General features: G+C 43.1%; 1 protein-coding gene across 1 annotated transcript in view; it reads left to right on the top strand.

Annotated features, from left to right (window-relative positions):
* The window catches only part of SNTN (sentan, cilia apical structure protein), a 106,858-nt gene that overhangs the window by 42,981 nt on the left and 43,301 nt on the right, over positions 1-20,576 (top strand). The window contains exons 2-3 of the mRNA XM_069206518.1: positions 243-283; positions 4,512-4,651. Coding sequence (XP_069062619.1) covers positions 243-283; positions 4,512-4,651 — 181 coding nt within the window. The remainder of the gene's footprint in view (positions 1-242; positions 284-4,511; positions 4,652-20,576) is intronic.

The raw sequence follows: 20,576 nt of genomic DNA, 5'->3' as shown, positions 1-20,576 counted from the left end.
GCTAGAACTAAAAGTAACACATTTACATAAATAAATATGACGAGAATCCTTAAATCAAAGTTGTCCGAAAAAAAAGTAAAGTGAAGTACTTATTTACAAACAACGAGTGAACATTTACATACCATCATGTTTGATGGTGCTATGTAATCGCAAAGTGTATCTTTTCTGCTCATATTCCTGCATAAGTACTGTATAATATAATGTGAGAAATAATTACAATGTATATATTTTTTTCATTTTAGCAATACCTTACCAATCGCAAAGCAACTGGCTTCTGTAAAAGGTATGTTTTAGTAAACAAGAAAAGTGAAGTTTTCTGAAGTAAGGCCTCTCCATCCTATTCTTGGAAGAGAAAAGTGTATCAGTTCATACATACATCCTGATCCTTATCAATTAATTATGAACTGGCTTCTTATTCCATGCTCCCTGCTTCTCCAGATAACAAGTTAAATGACTTACAAAGGAGGCCTAGTACGACTTTGACATGTTAGGAGTCAGGTTGCTCTCGTGTAATCACACACCTTGGAAGTTAATGAGCACAAGACATTGTATTGTCTGTCGAGTTGGGATATCCTCATGATCACAACCTCTGGGCGCCTAATTGTGTTGCTTTTATGCAATTGACAGTGACAAATGATCGGCTTGCAGTGTGGTTGATAAATATCAGCGTAATGAATGCTTGAAGTCAAAGTCTTTTATGTTATATGATATGAGGGTTTAGGCAAGAGAGGCCTAAGTGTAATAAGACCTCTTTGCATATCTTTCTCCAACAGTTATCATTTGTTTCTAATAACTGCCAGAATTGTGATGTTTAAAGGTACTTTAGGCTATTAGCACAAGACGAATATGTGATGAATAAGGAAGAATAATGTTTAGAAACGGGATAAGAGCCCTTTACCAAGTGGGTGCCCTGAGATTCAAAAGTAATCAAAACAGTAAAGTAAACAGTGAAATGACAGTGCACAGATGTGCGTACGAGAAAGGACATTGTTAGTGATGCAATACATTGAACAGCATGATTTATGGGCAAATGTTGAGTTGCATTTCACGGTCCAACAGCAGGTTTATATATTGGGCTATTCTACTCATACCCACATGGACCTGCGTACCTCTTCACCGTTCAAACAATACAATGATATACCAGGTAATCCTGTCCCCCAAAAATGGAGGTTCTGAATTCACACATGTACATACCTGGCAACCTTGCCACGTCCTGGACATTGACATACATACATTTCACTCCTTTCTCAGACAGACACACACACAGATCATGTTTGTTTCCTAGGCGTGAATACCTAGCAACATTTCCTGTTGGGTGAGATGCAGCTATTCCTTTCTGCCTCTCTCGGCTAAAGGCAGCCCTGAGCGCCATTGGAGAAGACTAGACGGTGACTCCCTGCAGCCTAAGGCCTAGTCCTACTTGGGCGATACACCACTTTGGAAAAAGATTAACTTTGCTTCGTCAAAGTGAAACTACATTCAGCCTTTACCAAACTTCACAGGCAACGTTTAAAGTCTGAACACCTTCAGTTCTAGGGGTAGGAAGACGGGGTGGAAAATTTGGACTGATGACACACCCTTTTCCTGGAGAGCGCTGTGCACAGGTGAAAGCTATTTGCATCAGATTCCATAGGCACAGGAAGTGGGCAACTGGACATGGCCATAGGCTGCACAATTTGCCCAGATCCCATTGGGTACACTCAAATACCACGACACAAGGTCAATGTATTGAGTTAATAAATTGACTGATAGATTTAATGAATCTTCAAAAAGCAGAGAAAATATTTTTTTATAAAACACGTTTGTTGAGGAAATGTTATTCTTAAGCAAAATAACGCAATCATAAATACTCAATTCACAGCTCACAACCTCAAGAACAATGTCATATATAGCTCTATAAATGCCACCATAGATGACATTACCAAACGTATTACGGAGACCAGGGATTTAGAGCAGGGCCTGGGTGAATGCATATTTTTGTTCTCAGAAAAGAAAATTATAATGATTTATGGAGAAGGAGAGAAGAGTATCGATTTTAGTGCATTCCATTAACCTAGAGCTCACTGGGCATGGCCAAAGATAATGGGCAGAAGACCCTTGGTGGAGGAAGCTTATTTGCAGGCCGTGCACCCAAAACTCAGCAGACGTATTTGATGGCCATGTCAAGTAAATGTTGGGATTAGAGGTACTAACTGCAGACCCTAACCCCAGGCCACACTATTCATGGCTAAAGAAAAAATATTTTGAGGCTGGGTCATGGGGGTGGGGTCCTGGGGCTAAAATCAGCAGGTGGAGTGGAGCTGCGCCGGCCCCCTTCACCACTAACATAACATAGGTACAGGGCTGGCCTTAGCACTAGTGGCAGGCTGTGCGATAATGTTTGTTGGCACCCCCCAATGACCACTTCTGCCATGGATTCCCTCACTACCACCGTTTAATGGTGCTCCTCAAGTCTCCATAACTAATCTCTCTCAGATGCATTTAATAATTTTTATAGCGCCACTCATACCAGTTTAGGATGTCAGAGCACATTACATCACACACACATTACACAGAGGCAATCACTCATAGGTGTGTAAATCAGTGTATAGACAATGTTAAATAGGACAGAAAACTACATGGTGAAAGACTCATGTCATCCATACTGGTAGGCAGTATAGTTTAAGAGTGCTTGTTCTGGAAAAGCACAAACTCATTATTTAAAACGTAACGCCATGGTTGGGGGTTCTCTTTAATAACAGGAATTGATTTCTACTCAAATTTTCCAATTTTACAACATTAGCTTAACAAAAGACTGGGGAAAAAATCATAAAGCTGTAATCTATGCCTTGAAGTTTTAATGCAGCTCTTTGATGAGAGTTTATTGCTCACTATTCAATATTAGTATTTTAACTGCTAAACTGCAAGCTACAAAAGAATCTCTGTGACAAAAGCAGTAACCAACTGACCTATTCACATTACATGCACTTTGTGATCTGCATGGTAGATGTTCTTTGCAGCAGGCGCATTAGCCCTCTGTGCTGGCATTATCTTATGATGGGTCAAAACTTCCACTGGACAAAACTCCATCTTTCTCCAGGAAGAACATCTTTACATTTTTACTGTTCCCAGAAAAGTGCTGGAAGCAAGAAATATGTCAGCAGATGCATTTGAAACCATAATAAACTTGCAAACATGGTGCCCCCACCTGAAGTCAGCACCCGGTGCGGTGGCACCGGTCGCTCCACCCTAGAGCTGACCATGAATATGTATTAAGGCCGGGCCCCGGGAAATGTGCACCCCGGGGCCAAAATCAGCCAGGGGAGTGGAGCTACACGACCCCCCCCCAACCAATATGAAAGACCAGAGACTCCCTCTCACACCCAGAGACACCCTCTCACACCTATTCTGATGCCAAGAGAGACAGGCCCTGCGACCATCCCCCGCACAGCACGGGTTTGGGTGGACTATGGGGGTTGGCCGCAGGCCTAAGGTATAGGTATTGCTGAATGTCTATAGTTTTATGAGAGTAAATTCAGAACCCATAACATCCCTGTAACCTTTGTTTTTTTAAAGTGAATTTATATATATATGTATATATATATAAATATATATATATTCACTTAAAAAAGCAAAGGTTACAGGGATAGGGTCTCACCCTTGAGGCCCAGTATATTTACATGGGGGGGGGGGACATGGCTTCTCTCCCTCTACCAATTTCGGCATTGGGAACCCCATCCCCTGGGGCCCAGCTATCTCTCATGGGTGCCCTCTAGTGCACCCAGTGTGGAATAAGACCGCAGGGGGACCCTGAAGACCCCTGTGGTCCCTGCTGGCTCCCTGCCTCCTGAGGGAGCCGGCATTGCTGTCACAAAGAGTGAGCTGCTAAAGATGCAGCTCCCTCTCTGTGACAGCAATAGTTTCCTCTGTTTCCCTGCTTGCATCTCTGTAGGAAGAGGAACAGAGGAAACCTCCACTGACAGCAAGAGAGAGCTGTGGTGTTGACCGCAGTGCTTGTTGAAGCCCACTGCTGAATCTGAAAATGAGGGCAGCAAGCTTTTGCACTCAGGAGGACTTTGTAATGGCAGTCTCGGTTCTGGAAGCATGCTCGTGATGACCAAGGATTGAGTGTAGTTGATTCTGGGAAGTAGGGGCTTTGAAAACCATGAGTGATGTAATGGATTATGTACGTAGTGAAGTGATATGTGATTGATGATGCCATTTAATTTCAGGGTAAGTTTTTTACTTTTTTAATACCAAGCCTTAATTCCTGAATAAAGAGCCATAACAATATACACACTCACAATGGTGTGTTCCACAGCAGGAATATTTAGGTTACTATGAATACAGTCCTACATGTAATGCATACGTACTGTTGGCTTTGTGACCTCTTTCACTGATTTCACAGGTAATCATCATCCATGTCCTTATTAGTGTCATTTTCTGTGTGATGCTAATGTTTTTTTTAAAATATGTAAGGTACACACGTTTATAATCATATTTGGTTTATTTCTGTTTCAATCTGTGTCTAGCTCTCGGAAAAGGGTCGGATCTGGAAAAAGCACTTGCTACTGTAGCCCTGGTCTATAATTCTCATGCGGATGCTGATGGTAAACTTGCCAAAGATGAAATACAAGAACTGCTGCAAACTGAATTCACACATTTTCTACAGGTAATAATGATTCAATAGTAAAAGTCAGTGGGCACTGCTGGAGGTGAATAATCGTCTACCAGACACTAAACTCACAAAGAGTGGTGGGGGAATGCTTGCAAATAGTACAAACCACTGGCAATCGCCGTGGGAAGCACTCCAACCCACCCTTTGTCACCCACTGGGCCACTCTCAACATAGACCCACCTTATGCCAATCAGTACTAACCCTGCTCTTCATAGAAACATTTCACCCTGAACTGCCAGAGACGCTCAGCATCTGGAGAAACTATCACATTTGATGTGGATGGACATGTTAAACATCACTTTGGAGAAGTCAGATTATGTTCAAGAGCTTAGCCCAGCATTTATCAAAAGTTCCCACTATTACTAGTGAATTTTGATCTTCACCCATCCTTTAATCAGAGGCCTGTATCACTTAACTGTATTGTTTATTAATGTAGGAACTAATAATTCAAACTATTAGTTTTGATTCTTTCAGAAAGTTTAAATTAGAAATCAGACTTGTGACTATGTTTGTGAATTTTCAGACTTTTTGAAATTCCCAGATCTACTCTTGGTAACAGTCAGTCCTTCCAAGTGGTAATTCTGAGATTATTTTGTAACCTTAAAGATTAATCCCATGTGAAAATATTTTATCCTGTGTAATATAGCAAATGTACCTCGCAATTTCGTAGTTGCCCATTAAAACTTCCATAATGTATCATATTTACCAGATATACGTTTCCAGATTTTACAGTGTTATGAATCGAAAGCCATCAGCAAAATATGGCACCATGTAAATTTAACCTTTAAACTGCACCAATATTTCCCATACATTTGTGCAATTCTTAAAGCTACACCTGGGGCCGAGAATAATGGATTAAGGACGAGATGTACGACCCAGAGTTTTGCAACTTGAAATTTGCGACTCATTAGCGAGTTGGAAATTGCGATTCACAAAACCTATTGTACAACAGTGCACCTCACACTGTTTGCGATTCTCAATGGGGTCGCAAATGACCTACCTCATTAATATTCATGAGGTAGGTCGCAATTTGCAACCCCATTAGGAATGGCTGCATTCACAGGGATGGTGGCCTGCTGGGTACAACAGGCCATCATGTCTGTGACTGCTTTTAAACAAAGTAGTTTTTAAAAAATGCAGCCTGTTTTCCTTAAAGGAAAACGGGATGCATTTCAAACAAAAAATGAAAAGTTTTTTTTTTTCTTTTTTTCCGTCCATTCACGAAGAAGAAGGGGTCCAGTAGAAATCCATTCCCATATGCGAATGGGTTATCCACAATTTGAAATTGGTGGTAACTGCGATAGTTTTGCGACCGCAATTGCGGTCACAAAACAATCATACATCCACCTGCGATTGCAAATAGGAAGGGATGCCCTTGGGACACCCCTTCCGAATTGTGAGTCGTTAATTGTGACAGACCTGCAAAATAGGGATGGTACATAGTACCTGCCCATTTTGTGGCCTCAACTGGCGAGTTTTGCTGTTTGCGACCGCCAAAGGCTGTCGTACATCGTGCACGCTGTCGTGATCTAAATTTAAATATTTTAATATATCAGAATGGTAATCGGAATCTGTACAGGAAAATATCACCCGTATGTGATGATATTATGCTTAGGGAAATTGACTGCTTAGATTTCAAATAGCTTCAATTGCTGATTTCATATTTTGAAGGAAGTGGATCTAGTTCCTGACGCCGACTGAATCGTTCATAGAATGTCTTTAACACTCAGGTCTGTTTTGCTGTTGATGAAGCCCATTTACAATCACTACATTGCATCCGGTTCTAGCACAATTCTGAGATTTTATTATTCTCCTGGAGTTAAAGTGAATGCAGATATCTCAGAGAACTCATGATAGCTGAATCATATCAGGCGTTTAAACTAAACTCCAAACTAACCACTTGGATCATGGTATTTAGCTGTAAATTTAATATTGAAATTGAAAACTGATTTAATATAGCTCTACTATCCCATGATGAGACGTAATTCATTTCCACATGTTTCTTCAAGACATTCCAACACACGCAGTGCCTCACGCAAATTAACATAAACACAAGCCTCTGACAGGAACTTTGGGCCTAATTATGAGATTGGCGGTACTCGGACACCAAACTCGTGGTGGAGGTCGGACAGCTGCAATCCTGGCAGTCCAACTGTTGGATTACGATCCTGGTGGTCAGACCGCCACCTCTGCTGGGATCAGATATCCCGATGGGTTGGTGGCAGTCAAAGTTGTGGTCAGCCTCGGCAGTGCTGAGGCACTGCTGTGCTGATTATGACTGCTTTCCACCAGCGTTTCATGAAAAGGTGAAAAGGCTGGTGGAAAGGCTGTGCTGGGGACCACGGGGAGTGGTGCTGCACTGTCCACAAACATGTTGTGGGCAGTGCAGGGGCCCCCCTGCCAGCACTCTCAGAGTACACACTGACTGCTATGAGGGAGCCCTGAGGGAACCGAGGCCAAACCCACCACATTGTTTCCTCTGGTCTGGCCAGCGGAAATGTCGTAACATGATGGGTGAGGCCGCCGCCCTAATGGCCGCCTCACCACCGCCGTATTGGAGCTGTGGTGGTCCAGCCACCCAACCCATTATCGGGCCCTTAATCTTCAGCTTTATTCAGAGTGGAAATGTACCTTGCAGATACATTCCCAATCAGTTTTCAGAGGTTTACTTACTTTCCAAGGCATTTCTATTGCAGAACAAACATCCTCTTTCTTTCTGACTACATGTGCTAACACATCCTATTGCATCATGCAATATTGGAAGTGAGTATATCATTCCACAAGTATCAATTTACATTTTGTAAGCACAAAATATAAATTTACAGCCTCTAGCAATAGTTGCATGGTGGGTGAAAAATGAAGGATGGGGATCTAGCACAAGTGATCCCCAGTTGCAGAGATTAATTCAAACATTCTATCCATCACCTTATTGTTTGTTGCTTCCTTTGACAGCAGAGGAGGGATAGATCAGAGGAGGAATTTTCCTGAGCGAGGGTTGATGCATGTGAAGCACATGACATCTAAATCATAAGCGATGCAGTTGCACTGTTTAAACAGGCCAAGATCAGCTTCAGGAGAAAGCATGTTCTACCTTCATCCCAAGATGCAGACTGACAGAATGTTGGGAATGTAGTACTGTATTCAGCTGCATAACAGATATACAAGAGCATACCATTCTGTTATGCAGATTTGGAGAACGCACTATCACATGGGAGGGTATCCTGTCACCCTTAACATCTGTACACTGTAGGATCCCTGCCTAACCCCCCGGTTGTAGTAGCTGTCAATGGAAGCACATTTTATTTTGTCAATGCAGCATATTAGAAACACAGGAATATGTTCCACCTAAACCCCAGCTGCTGCAATGCCTGTCCACAGAAGCATGTCCTGTCTTCATACCTACCTGAAGTACCTGTAAGATATGTCCTGATTTTACTATTGCTATCACCTGCAGGACATAGGCAATGCATGAGATTCCCCCGACCTTCCCTTCAACCTCATCCATGTGGCCTGCAGATGCATGTCCTGCACTCACTCCTAACAGCGACATTATGTGTGCTAATTCCCTAGTATGCACTGTCCTCACACCTATTCCATCCAGAACATGTATGAATGCACTGCAGAAGAAGCGTGCCCCATCCTGATTTAACAAGAAAGTACCACAAGTTTGGGTACACCATGTCCAAAATAACCACTTATATTAGCTCTCTAAAGACCTCCTCTGTCTTCACCTAGTCTGATCTGCTGAAGCTTCTCTAGCACTTTAGTTACTTAAATACAGTGTACTTGTTGAGCAGGTCTCCCTCCCAACGCTTTACAACTACTCCTCTCCCTTTCTCTTTGACATCTCTGTTTGCACTTTTCTGTCTCCTCTCGAATCAGCTTCCTGCTTATCATCCACCCATACTTACTCTAAAGTTTCCTTTTCTTTTTCTCTACTATGTCCTCTTCACAAGCATAGGCAGTCCACGTCCTGTGAAGTGTTTAGTTTGTCTATGCGTGCCATTTCCATGTTTGTATAATGTTGATACAAGGTTTACAAATTTATAATGCTAGGATAGGGCACAGATTCTTTTAGTGCAACTCACAGTCAATATTTATAGGTTGGGGTGGTAAAACAACAAATTAGATCAAAGGGACGCTGACCGGCTTAGCATGCAGGAGCTGAAACTGGGATATTTTCCTGTTGCATCTCAGTCTGTCAAGAACCAGACAATGAAAGAGAGCACAGAGCAGCAGGCCTCCACAGTCTAGGCTCCTGGCACCAAGCGCAGCCTAACAGAGTTCATCAGCAGTATTTCTTTTACACTGTCCATAGAGTAAAGATGATGCCATGCTGCTGGACCAGAAAGGAACTAAGATGGTGTGTGAGGCACTATCCATCCTTTCCTTGGTGTTACAGATCTCAAAACTTCAGACTTTCTCTCCTTCATCTCTCCCTTTGTTGGCGCCGACTACTTTAGTTTTGCTTCTCATCCTTCTTTCTCTCTACACTTGTTTTAATTTATCTTTTACTTTCATAATATCTTGTTCTCCTTTTTTCACTCACCATCACTATCCTACCACTCTACCATTCCTCCTGCTCCCTTTTTTTTCACTTGCTTTCTCTTGTTCCTATTTCCATATCTCTGCTTCTGTAGTTCTTCCTCACATTCCATCTCTATTATCGGTTTGCTCTTCTTGCACTCCCTTCATTGCTCTCTATCAAATTTGCCTACATTTGTCTTTCACTGTTATCCTCTCATCTCATTCTTCCCTTTGTCCTTGTGCTCCTGTCCTTTTCGAGTTTTTCCTCCACTCCTCTAGCTTATTTTGACTCCCATTTCTCCCTAGCATCCCTCCCTCTCACCTGCTCTTTCATCACACCTTGTGAGGAAGAAGGGAGTATTATATGGTGTGGTTGTGTACCTCACTGTGAGATACATCAAAAAACCCTTTAGAAGCAGTACGTTTCATTTGTTAGACCCTCTAACGCTGGAGCTCTCAGCAGCAAGACAAACAAAGAATCAAGGGTAAAGCATGTAAACAGCACCAAAACAATTGCAGAAGAAATCAACAAGACCATTAGATCGCTGTGTTGAACCTCTCAACTAAACCATTTCCTTGGGGATGGCAGGGTCTGGTAAACATATACATTCCACACACATTCCACATGGCCTTCAGATAAGCAGGCAGAGTATCTGTGCCTCTATCTGTTATTACGTCCTTAGGGAACCCAACCCTGATGAATATTCCAAGGAGGACTTTAGCTACTGCAAGGGCAGTGACTGTTCTAGGGGGAATAGCTTCAGGGTATCTGGTGGCACAGTTAACTCCCACCAGAATAAATTTATTGCCTGAGGCTGTTGGGGTGTCTAAGGGCCAACAATACCAATTCCCATCCTTTGAAAGGGAGTCCTCACCACTGTAATTGGTATCATGGGAATCTTTGTCTTTTCCCCTGCCTTGCCACTGGATTGGCAGGTGACAAAGGAGCGACAAAACTCCTTGACCTTTTCAGACATCTTGTCCCAGTACAGATAGTTGACCAGATTCTCCCAGGTTTTGGTCTGCCTCAAGTACCAGCTAAGGAGATATTGTGAGACAGGTTAAGGAGAAACTCCCTATACTGCCAGAGTACCACCGATCTTCTGGTTGCTCCTGGTTTGGGGTCCCTTAGTTCGATGTACAGAAGTCCTCCCTCCCAGTGTACATTACGTGTACCACTTGTATTTCATTGCTCCTGTCTGACAGCTAACTGTCACAGGTCTTCTAAAGTAGGGCAGGTCCTCTGTCCATTACTCAAGTCCTCCCTAGAGAGACCTCCTGCTCCTTGGTGTTCTAGCAGGTCTGTCAAATTACGAGGAGCTATCCTATTCAGGCACCAGGCTTTCCTCCTGAGAGTTGGGTTCTCTCTGGGACTGAAGACATTTGGAAGCTAGACAGCCAGCCTTCCTGCCCCTCCTCTTGGCTTTAAGGACCTGGTCCATAGTTTCATGCTCCATGATCCTGTGACTCTCCTCCAGGGCATGTGTTGTAAAAGACACCCACACAGGTAGACCCAGAATTCTTACATAGGTCCTCCTTTCTACTTCTACCTAAACAGAAGGTTCTAGGTCGTTGCTCAGCAGATACATCTCTATGATGGAAGGGAACACAGCTACCTTCTTTTAACTAGCAACTTCGTCACACTCAAAGTCCATCACAACCATGGGATGGGAGTTTGTGACATTGTCAGCATTGGCAGTCTCATACTCTTCCTCAGGATCTGGTCTGGGCAAACTTGTTTGTCCACTATCATGGTTACACTAGCACCTGTATCCCTGAAAGAGCCTTCACCTCCATCCCATTGATTTTTGGCCACTGCCTATATTTCTCCATTCCAGGAGGCCAGTGAGCCAAAGGTTCAATGTTCTCATCACCCATGGACACTAAGCTGGCCTCTGTGTATCCTTTGAGAATCTCTAGGGGCAACTTTGCACCCCATCCCTACACTGGCCGATGTTTGAACTGGTCACCAGTGGGTGCCTATTTGTTGCACATAGAATCTCCCCTTTTCCATCCTGAATGTTTACAGTCAAACACACCCCAGCTTTTGAGGGGTCAAACTTATTTCCCAGTATCCCATCCCATCGGAATGGGTTGTGGCTCTGGACCACCCCTTTGGCATCTTTTGGGAACAATCTGGGGCTATTCGTCTTTTCATCTTTATCCCCCTCTTTCCTCTGAAGGGGAACCTGATCACCTTTGTTTTGGTCACCTCCCAGGAACATTTTGGGGGCCTGAACCACGCATCAGCTGTCTTGCTCAGTTCCCTGGGCAAGACAGCTTTGAGTCAACTATTTGTTGGTGCAATGTCTTTGAAAGACATTTGGTTAGAATGTGCTCATTGACAATCAAAGTGTAGAGCCCTTTAAATGTGTCTATCTCATTGTCTTTAATTTAACCATCTAATGCCTTACCTGATGTGTCAACAAAAGCAACCCAGGTCTGTGCTGCCACATTCTGTGTTATGCTAAGCTTATAACTGTACTCTTCAGGGGTCAAACCAAAGAGTTCCACAAGTGCTACCATCGTATTGGAGTAGGAGTCAGCTATCTCCTCCTCTAGAGTGAGTAGTCTACCCCTACCATCTACTGGTACTAACTCCCATAGTAGTGCTCTCCAGTGTTATATAGCCATCTTGCGAGCTCTCTCTTATGAGGCCAGTCACTTGTCTATGTAATTCCCCTGGATATAACTAGGGACAAACCCTTTGTTCAGTCTGATATCCTGGGCTACCCTATCAGAACTTCCCAACCTGGCCCTCATTTCTTCAAGAAACAATTTTCTTTTAGCCAGATCTACGGCCCTCTCCTCTAGGTCCAAAGCTGCCATGTCCTTCTGTGGGGACTCCTGACTTGTGATTGAGCATGCTCCCCTAAGCTACCATTGGCCTTGTGTAGGGAATAGGCTCCCACCTGTTCCATAAATGACACTTTCACTATCTTCCTCTACATAATCCTCTCACCTGCTACCTTGGAGTAATTCCTTCTCCAGGCACGGAGGTACTCTGTGTACCTCTTTCCAAGCTCTGAGTGTCCTGATCAACTTATTCTTCCTGGTTTTGGTCCCCGTGTTGATCTTCCTGCAAAATGCCCTGAGATCATAACTTTTGAAGGAGGACAAGTTGGTCATGTCGGGCTCCATGTTACCTTGCTCAAAAAGTAGCCCCTTGAGCTTTGTCAAAAACTTTTTGAAAACTTCTTCAAATATTTTTTTGAACTTTATGAAACATTGCCACAACTTTCTTAAATGTTTCCCAAATCCTTCAAAAGTTTTAGCACTCCTTTTGGAAATAGCCCTCTGGAGTCAACACAACTTGACAAATGCTTGGGAGGCACAACCATCTTTTTTTAAGTTACCACTTAAGCAGATTCTTAGTGGTCTCAAGGGTTCCACTGCTAGCTACCAATGTGAGGAAACGCTGTGTATTGTTTGTGTGACCTCACTGCGTAATACACTGACCAACTCCTTTAGGACTAGTTGGTTTTGTATGTTAAGCCCTCTAACTTAACATTGGATAGCTGTGGCTTTTAACAGCAAGGCTTACACAAAGGAAAAAGTATAAGGAACTTAAACAGCACCAAAACAATTGCAGAAGAAATCAAAAAGGAACTCAAGGTATCTAATATCAATGCATAAAAATAGACTGTATTTTTGTTTATTTTCAAACACCAAAATGAAAAAGATCCACTGGAGGGTTTGGAAGTTACAGAATTTAAAAGGTACATTAAACAACATGTGTTCACTAAAGTGTAAATAAGCTTTGACAAATTCAACAACGGTGACACTCAGAAACGTTTTCAGCAAAAACTTTGGCTTGTAGTGTTGCAGTTGGTTAGAGATACTTTAGGTGACCAACTCTGGAAGGGAGCCAGTCAGGGTGCCAGAAAGGCCCTCAGAAACAGTAACCTCCAAGGAAGGAGCGGTCTTTAGTAAGTTCCAGACACATTTATGTTTTTGCTATAGGTTCCTATCAAACTGGTCCTGGTGCACGGGATACAGGATGCTGAAGGTGCTCAAGGATACTGTGGATGAGATGTGGTTGAATAGTGTTTTCTGCAGCGACTCCTCAGTCCATAAAGTTAGTGAGGTGATCCTGCCACAGGAGTCGATGTCCCTTGAAGTCCTCTCGTCCTGATAAAAGTCCAGTCACCCCTGGGCTACCAGTCATCCGGTATCACAGCTACAGCCAAATCCTTTCCTAGGTGATAACTTATCTTGCTCGGTGACCAAGCTGCACTCCAATGCATATTTGAGCATCAGGTCCTTGTCTCTGGTGCAGCACAGTGACTATAAACAGAGGCTTGAAGATTTGGGCTACCAACTCACTCCAGCAGGCTTCTTCAGCTGTTGAGTCTGTGTGCTAAAAATAGGTGGCCAGCCAATGATCATTGGAGTCTCTTGCTTTGGCTGAGCTCAGGAAATTACTTCTCCATAAGTAGGATACAGTAAGTACAGTCCCTTTACCTTTGCTAGCCACCCAATTCAACAGATGCAGTCCACACTGGTGCAACCTCTGTTTCCCAGTTCCTTGCTGTAGCAGGGCAGTCCTTCTTCATTTCATCTTCCATTCTATTCAAGAATTATGTTTGGGGTACCAAGAGTGCATTTTTATGCTCATCAAGTGCCCTTAGGGTTAGATGCAGTTAATAGCCTACCAGGGCTACCAGGTTTGCGCCCTCTTGATGACAACTTCATGCAAAGTGTGGCATTTGGCTATCCCAGAATGCACTATTGTTCCCACTTCAACATTAGCAGAATCCCTCTCTTGGCATCCACAGTTCCCTACCCAACCCAGAGGTGTAGATACACACCCCTGGAAAACTGGACTGACAGCTGGTTTCGCATACCCTGTCTGTAGTGCTAGCCTGTCTTCCTAAACAATAGAGCAGCCCCTCTCCCAAGTGTTCCCCATTTGTCCTTCAAAGGTGGCGTCTCCTTTCAAGATTGCCATTTGGGCCAGCATTCATGTGGCTTCCTGAATGAGGGAGGTAACACCTCTCTCCTATGTAGCCCTTATTGTAGTCCTTCCTGGGAGCTGCTAGCACATCTCCCCAGGCGGTAAAAAAGCTGTTTCAGAGACACAGCCCCATGAACGGGAAAGGGCACAGGGGTCTAAAGACAAGAAAGTAGTAACTTTGTAAAAGTTGCGCACTGGAACGTCACATTCATTTCAACTTGGGCTTAATGTAATGAATTGCTTGATGCCTTGGAGTATCAACTTTGGTCGCATCATTCAGGAGTTAGCACAGCTGAGGGATCAGCATACAACCTGGTACTCACCAATCAAGCGACCAAGTCTTTCCACAATAAAAACTAGAGCTCCACTTTTTTACTGCCAGAACATGTAAAACACATGTTCTGCCTGTACAATATGATACATGACATCCTGCCTTATGGGTGTCTTTCACATATTGGGGGGGGCTTGTTTTTTCCATTGCCATTGCCTTTAATGTGTGGCTAGCAACCAGTTTTAAGTCTGCAATGGTGGACTGGGAGACTCAGTTTACCTGTGTCACCCACAGGGTAGTTCATTGAGTGCTGCAATCCCTGGAATGACCCTCTAACTTACATACCCTAGACACCCTGAATACCACATACTTGCGACTTATAGGTAAGTTAGCTCATACCAGTTGGGTATAGGTCAAAGTACCTAACACATTTTAAAGTCAGGGGGCTGGCACAGAGGTATGGTTGCAAAACCTCAGCACACTCTTAGAATCAAAAGTCCAGCAACATCAGTCCAAAAACTTGGGGGGTGGCCATACAAAAAGAGGCATTTCCTTACACACCTCCACTTACCTTTCTCTGCAACTTTAACATTTTGTCCGACTCCTCTTGACTCATTCTCTCTCCTTCATGGTCTTTCTTCATTCTCACAATATCTCTTACTCTTTTGTCTCTAACATTGATTTTCCTCTTATGTTCCCCAATCATTTCTTTCTCCTTTTATCTCTCTCTCCCCTCTCTCTGCTGCTCATGGTGATACCTGTACATATGCGGTGCTCTGGACTGGAAGTGTGAAAGGCTCTCTATTATCGCAAGCAGCCCTGACCAGAGAGTGCCTTTTGAGAGCCATAAATGAAGTACACTTAAAAAAACATCAGGACTGTTTGAAATTAAATTGTGAGCAAACAAAGGTGTAGCTCTGTTTGACAAAGGAGTTGCTTTCAACATATAAGAGTTACGTTATTTATTATTTTAAAACATCACCATTTTAACACAGTGGCACAACACTCTTGTGTTTTTAGTGCTCTGGGTACTGCAAGTTTTTATATTTACAGATGTATGCAGAGTCAATGACCTACCATTGATGGCGGTAATGGAGTCTCCAGTAGATGAGTCCAGCTTCCCACTAGGACGTTTCTGATTCCATGATTAGAACTCCATTAGGGTACAGACAGCCGAGCAAAATTTTATTTGGTCTTACAGGGGCAGGCAGGACGAAGATTGACTGTGTGGCAGGGAGACCACACGCATAGATTTTTAAGTGCTCAGTCACGCACCAGCACATTCTGGGTGTAAACTACATTCAGTGCACTGCTGTTGGAATGCAAGAGAGTTCCAGGTTTGCAGCTATGCACTGACATTGAATGCATCAGTTGCACTGCTCTCTGGCATCAAGCTTTAGTGTGACTCGGTCAGGGCCTCAGGCCCAGACTTCCTACTTCGTCTCTAAACAATCAAGTCACCATCCACCCAGGTACAGGAGTAGTTTTGGAAGTCTGTTTTAAACAGCACATGCAAATGAAATCCATCATCTTGTGACCTCATGTGCTCACATTTAGAGGGGCAAGTCAAAAATATATGGTGGCGTGGCCCCACGTGTCTGCGGCCCTGAGTCAGTGACACACTCCGAAAAGAAGCACTGGGAGCAGTATATTTTAAACAAGCACAGTCTATTATCAAATTCAAAACCCATGCTGACAAGCTGCACAGCCTCCAATTCCCAGATTGCCACCTGCAGCCTCTACTACCACCTTTTACAACTTGTCACAGGATGAGGTGGAGTCAGTAAGACTGCAGACTCCACCCCACCCTATGACTAGTTGTGAACAGGTGGGTGGCTTGGCTCTAACTCCTGGTGGATGTGAAGAGCCTGGTGCTACAGGGCTTCAGCCTGGAGCAACCAGGGGCTACATTAACACTCAGCCACCAATGGTGGATGCAGTGACTTTGCCAAGATGATGACTTTACAGGCCTCAGGGTTGTTGTCATACACTCAACTGCTTCTGTCAGCAGAGACAGTGCTGGATCTTCTATCCTGCTAGAGGGCAGCCAATGATCAAGGAACCACAACCCTAAAATCATACACTATTTTCGAAGGGAAGGGGGTTAGGAAAAAACAAGGGAAAAAAGGCTTGCATCACTGGGTCTGCTCTGCTGCCTTGGGACACTACATAGGAGGATCTGTACTCCCTGGACCTTTTAGTGTTGATGTGAGTGCAGTGCACTAGAAACAACAAAAAGAGTTATTTAGTAAGAGGTTTCAAAATATATTATTTAAACAGTTATTTACAATAATATAAATTACAGGCTTCATCACAAATAATGTTTAGGAGCATGTACAATTCAAAAATGAGCTGGAGGTTCTGTCACTCCTAAGAATGTCTTAACAAAGAATGTTTAGTTCAAACTCGAATATATAGATTGTGCACTCAAAGTCTTTCCATGTTCTTGGTGCAAAACTTGTCAAGAAATACAGACATGAAGACCTTCAGTTCTGAGACAATTAAAGTTTAGCGCGCCCATGAGTTATATTGTCCAGAGCACTAGGACTTTCAGAAACAGAGAAACAAATAATGTCCAATTTTACCTTATCTATGGATTAGGGTGCACTAACGTGAGGATCAAGTACTTAGCTCTGTTTTTAATTCTTCAACTGGAATCCAGCGGAAGACTTGAGGTGGAATCATAGCTCTGAACACAAGCACACTGGATACGTCAATGTAATCAGGATCATGGGATCAACAGGAGAGCTTGAAAGCAAGAGAGTTGGAGGGTTCTGGGTGACTCGGAAGAGGAGTGCAGGGAAGATGCTTGTGCAGGACCGGAACGAGGCCAAGCCCTGACTCAGGTTCAGACAAGGTATTTATATTCTTTGAGAGAGACTGTTCCAGAAAGGCATGGGCTCACATGCAAGGCCGGAAAGTTTCAAAGGAAACCTGAGAGAGAGCACATGTTAAAATAACAGATATTACCTTTTCTGATGGTAGGTGCAAGTGATGGTTGGAATCAATTAACCATGGCAGGTGGAACCAAAGAGCATCAGCCGTTGGAGTCAATAGGCCACAGCAATTGGCACCAATGACCAAGGCAGGTGGAACACATAAGCACAAAAGGTTAAAATCAATAAGTAATGGCAGATTTAGCTAATCAACTGAAAACACAACGTTCTCTTGCAAGAGATCAAACAGAGGGAACAATGGTGCAGGAGTTTCAAGGGGGTGAACAGCTCTTGGAGAGGGACCATGGGTTGCAGGAGGCCGTGAGATGCCACAGGGGAAAGACAACATGAGCCCTGTGTGGAAAAGCTCACAGTGCAGTGGGCACAAGGGGGGTCGCAAAAGCTGTGAGCTTGTCAGCTCAGCAAATGATGATTGATGGCAGTCTGACTGGCACTCTACTGATAGGAGAGAATGTTAAATAGCAGGAAAATGCGGCTTAGGTGAGTGCTTTTAAAGAGCTGCACTCAGTTCATCTCACTTTCTTTAACAATGCACTTACTGAGGAAATTAAAAAAGCTATTCTGGTGGGAACTTAAAGAGTTTCCTAGAAGCAGTTGATACCACCTCCAATACATTTCAGTCTGAGCCCTTCTTCAGGACCAAAAAAACTGCAAATAGAATCTCAAAAACACCAATGTAACTAAAAAATAAAGAACCACAAAATGTCACAAAAAATGCATGTGCTGTCTCTTCTCAGTTGGGGAACTGACTACTCTTCCTTTACTTAAGAGCCATGATTTCTCAAATAAATATTAACAGATCTTCCCATGTTGTAATCATCATTGATAATCATCACCCACTGACACTGACATATATTTTTCTGTACAATGACCTTTACCTGCAGGTTAGTCAAAGGTATAGCAATAATGTTTAGCAATATTTATTTGGAACAAAAACATGTGGTCTGCAACAGACTCTACATTAACATCCAGAGGAAGGAAAAGCAAAGCAGTTGACTCCCTTTATGTGGCTTAAACATTTGACAAGTTACTGCTTCAGGCACCTTACAAATCATTGTTTATACAAGCATTAGCAATGCTCATAGGTCTGGCTCTACAAGAATGTTGTGTCACACTGAAGTTAATAGCAGTGGAACAAATATGTTTTGTTTGGCGGCAAAGACATGTAGAATAATATTGGTGTAGGTTAAATGATCAGATGACAGCTGCACTATCAACAGAGGCCTAAATATCCACATGTGTTAATGACTGCCCTCCATCATCTGTGCTCCTGCCGGAGAAAAACAACATAAATTATCTTGGAATCTAAGACAGTGGTTCCCAACCTTTTGACTTCTGTGGACCCCCACTTTATCATTACTGGAACCTGGGGACCCCCACTGAATCATAATTGCAATCTGGGGACCCCCTACGGAGTCATTACTGAAAGCTGGGGACCTAATCTGTTAACATTATTTAAATTTCTAAGCAGTCACGGACCCCCTGAGGTGGCTTTGCGGACCCCCAGGTGTCCCTGGGCCACAGGTTGGGAACCACTGATCTAAGACACTTTGATAGCATTACAATGTCATGTGAGTACCCTTGAAAGTTCATCCTACAGGTACAGGTTCATAGCTGTGTGAAGTGCAAGCACATTTTGAGTGGAAACGCATTTCTTCTGCCCTATCAAATATTTGCTCCTCGATCCCATCGTTTGGGCGTAGCCAAAGCTCCTCTCTCTTAATGCTCACATAATTGTCTGATGACCGCCGCACTCTCAAGCCAGAAGCCAAAAAAAATCCGAAGCCATTAAAGTTTCTTTTGTAAAAAAGATATTTCAACTGTAAAATCGAATGGCTAAACTATCAACTGTTTACCTAGAATTTAGAAAACTGTGACCTTTGAACGTGTCTTCTTAAAAAGAAAATTGTCAGATAAATGAAAAAGAGAAAAAGGAGAAAGTAAATATTCCGGAATTATGGCCTTTGCACGTTGTCTGTGACTTGTATACATATCCATAAGAAAGAGTTGGAAAAAAGAACACGAATCTTTAAGTGCAAAAGGGTACGCTTTTAAAACGTTCTCACTTGGAAAGTCGTCCATGTTTTGAACAGGCAACATGTTCTATGTTAATTAAGAGTAACACAAACTAATATAACAATGCCTTTCAGCAAGAGCGTAAGAACTGTGGTATTGATTGTGTGGAGCCAGACAAACTTGTCCAATCGTCAACATGAGAAAACTATGTAACAAACATTGACATTTCCATAAGGATGCTTAAAAAACCTTGAGGACATATTATCTAATGTTATTCACAACACAGCACAGCAAGCAAAGTTACTGTGCTGGGTTACATGAACCGAGATGACCAAAATGCTCCATATCGAGTTAGATATGGCACACTTTTGATCCCTCCTACTTCTGATGCGATGTGTGCTGCCTAGCGCTATCGCACGCACCCTTGTGCCACCCTTGTGTCATGCCTGCAAGGGCAATTACGTTATGGGAAGATTGCTTTTTGCAGGATACCCTCCTGCTCAAAAACAATTCTTAGAGGTATACTCCTCTTTCTATGTGTGCTGCAAAATGTATCACAAATAGAAAGAGGAAATAATAAGGAGAAAAAAAGATTTTTCTCTTTGTTACCTCATCCTTTGGGAGGTACACCAATCACATACAATACCAGATTTGCAAACCTTTGTAAATCTGAAATACATCAAATCCATGGGTGGATGCACACAGTGCTTTATTTGTATAAGAATTACTGCCAGTGCTCAGGGGTTTACTCCAAAGCCCACAACCAGTGTAATGAAATATTGGCACAGTGAATATAAAGACTCCTGAATCTTGGATCAATCTCATGCCTCTTTAATCCCCCGCCAGACACTCTCTGCCCTTTTGTATCACTCTTGCTAGTACCTGCATTTTTCCTTTTTGACCGTTTTTCCATCTTTCTCTTTCTTCCTCTTTCCGCTTTGTATGTCTTTCCCTCCCTTTGGAGATGTCTGATGGGGCAAAATAAGTGCTGGTCCACCAGAATGAGTTCCCTGCTGGGCCCGACTTGCAACCATGGGCTCGAATTAAGCACTGATACATGGGAACGCACAAGTTCCACCCAAGGAATGCCTTCCAGCTCGTAATGTAACTTTAATGTAGCAAAACCTCTCCGCTGAATTCCTGTTCTTTACAAATTTGTGAATGGTGGCACAAATCGCCCCTTGCATGGCT

Source organism: Pleurodeles waltl, chromosome 9 (assembly GCF_031143425.1).
Source record: "Pleurodeles waltl isolate 20211129_DDA chromosome 9, aPleWal1.hap1.20221129, whole genome shotgun sequence".
NCBI classification, from domain to species: domain Eukaryota; kingdom Metazoa; phylum Chordata; class Amphibia; order Caudata; family Salamandridae; genus Pleurodeles; species Pleurodeles waltl.
The sequence above is the reverse complement of the archived record's forward strand: the minus strand, read 5'-3'. Positions and strand labels throughout refer to the sequence as shown.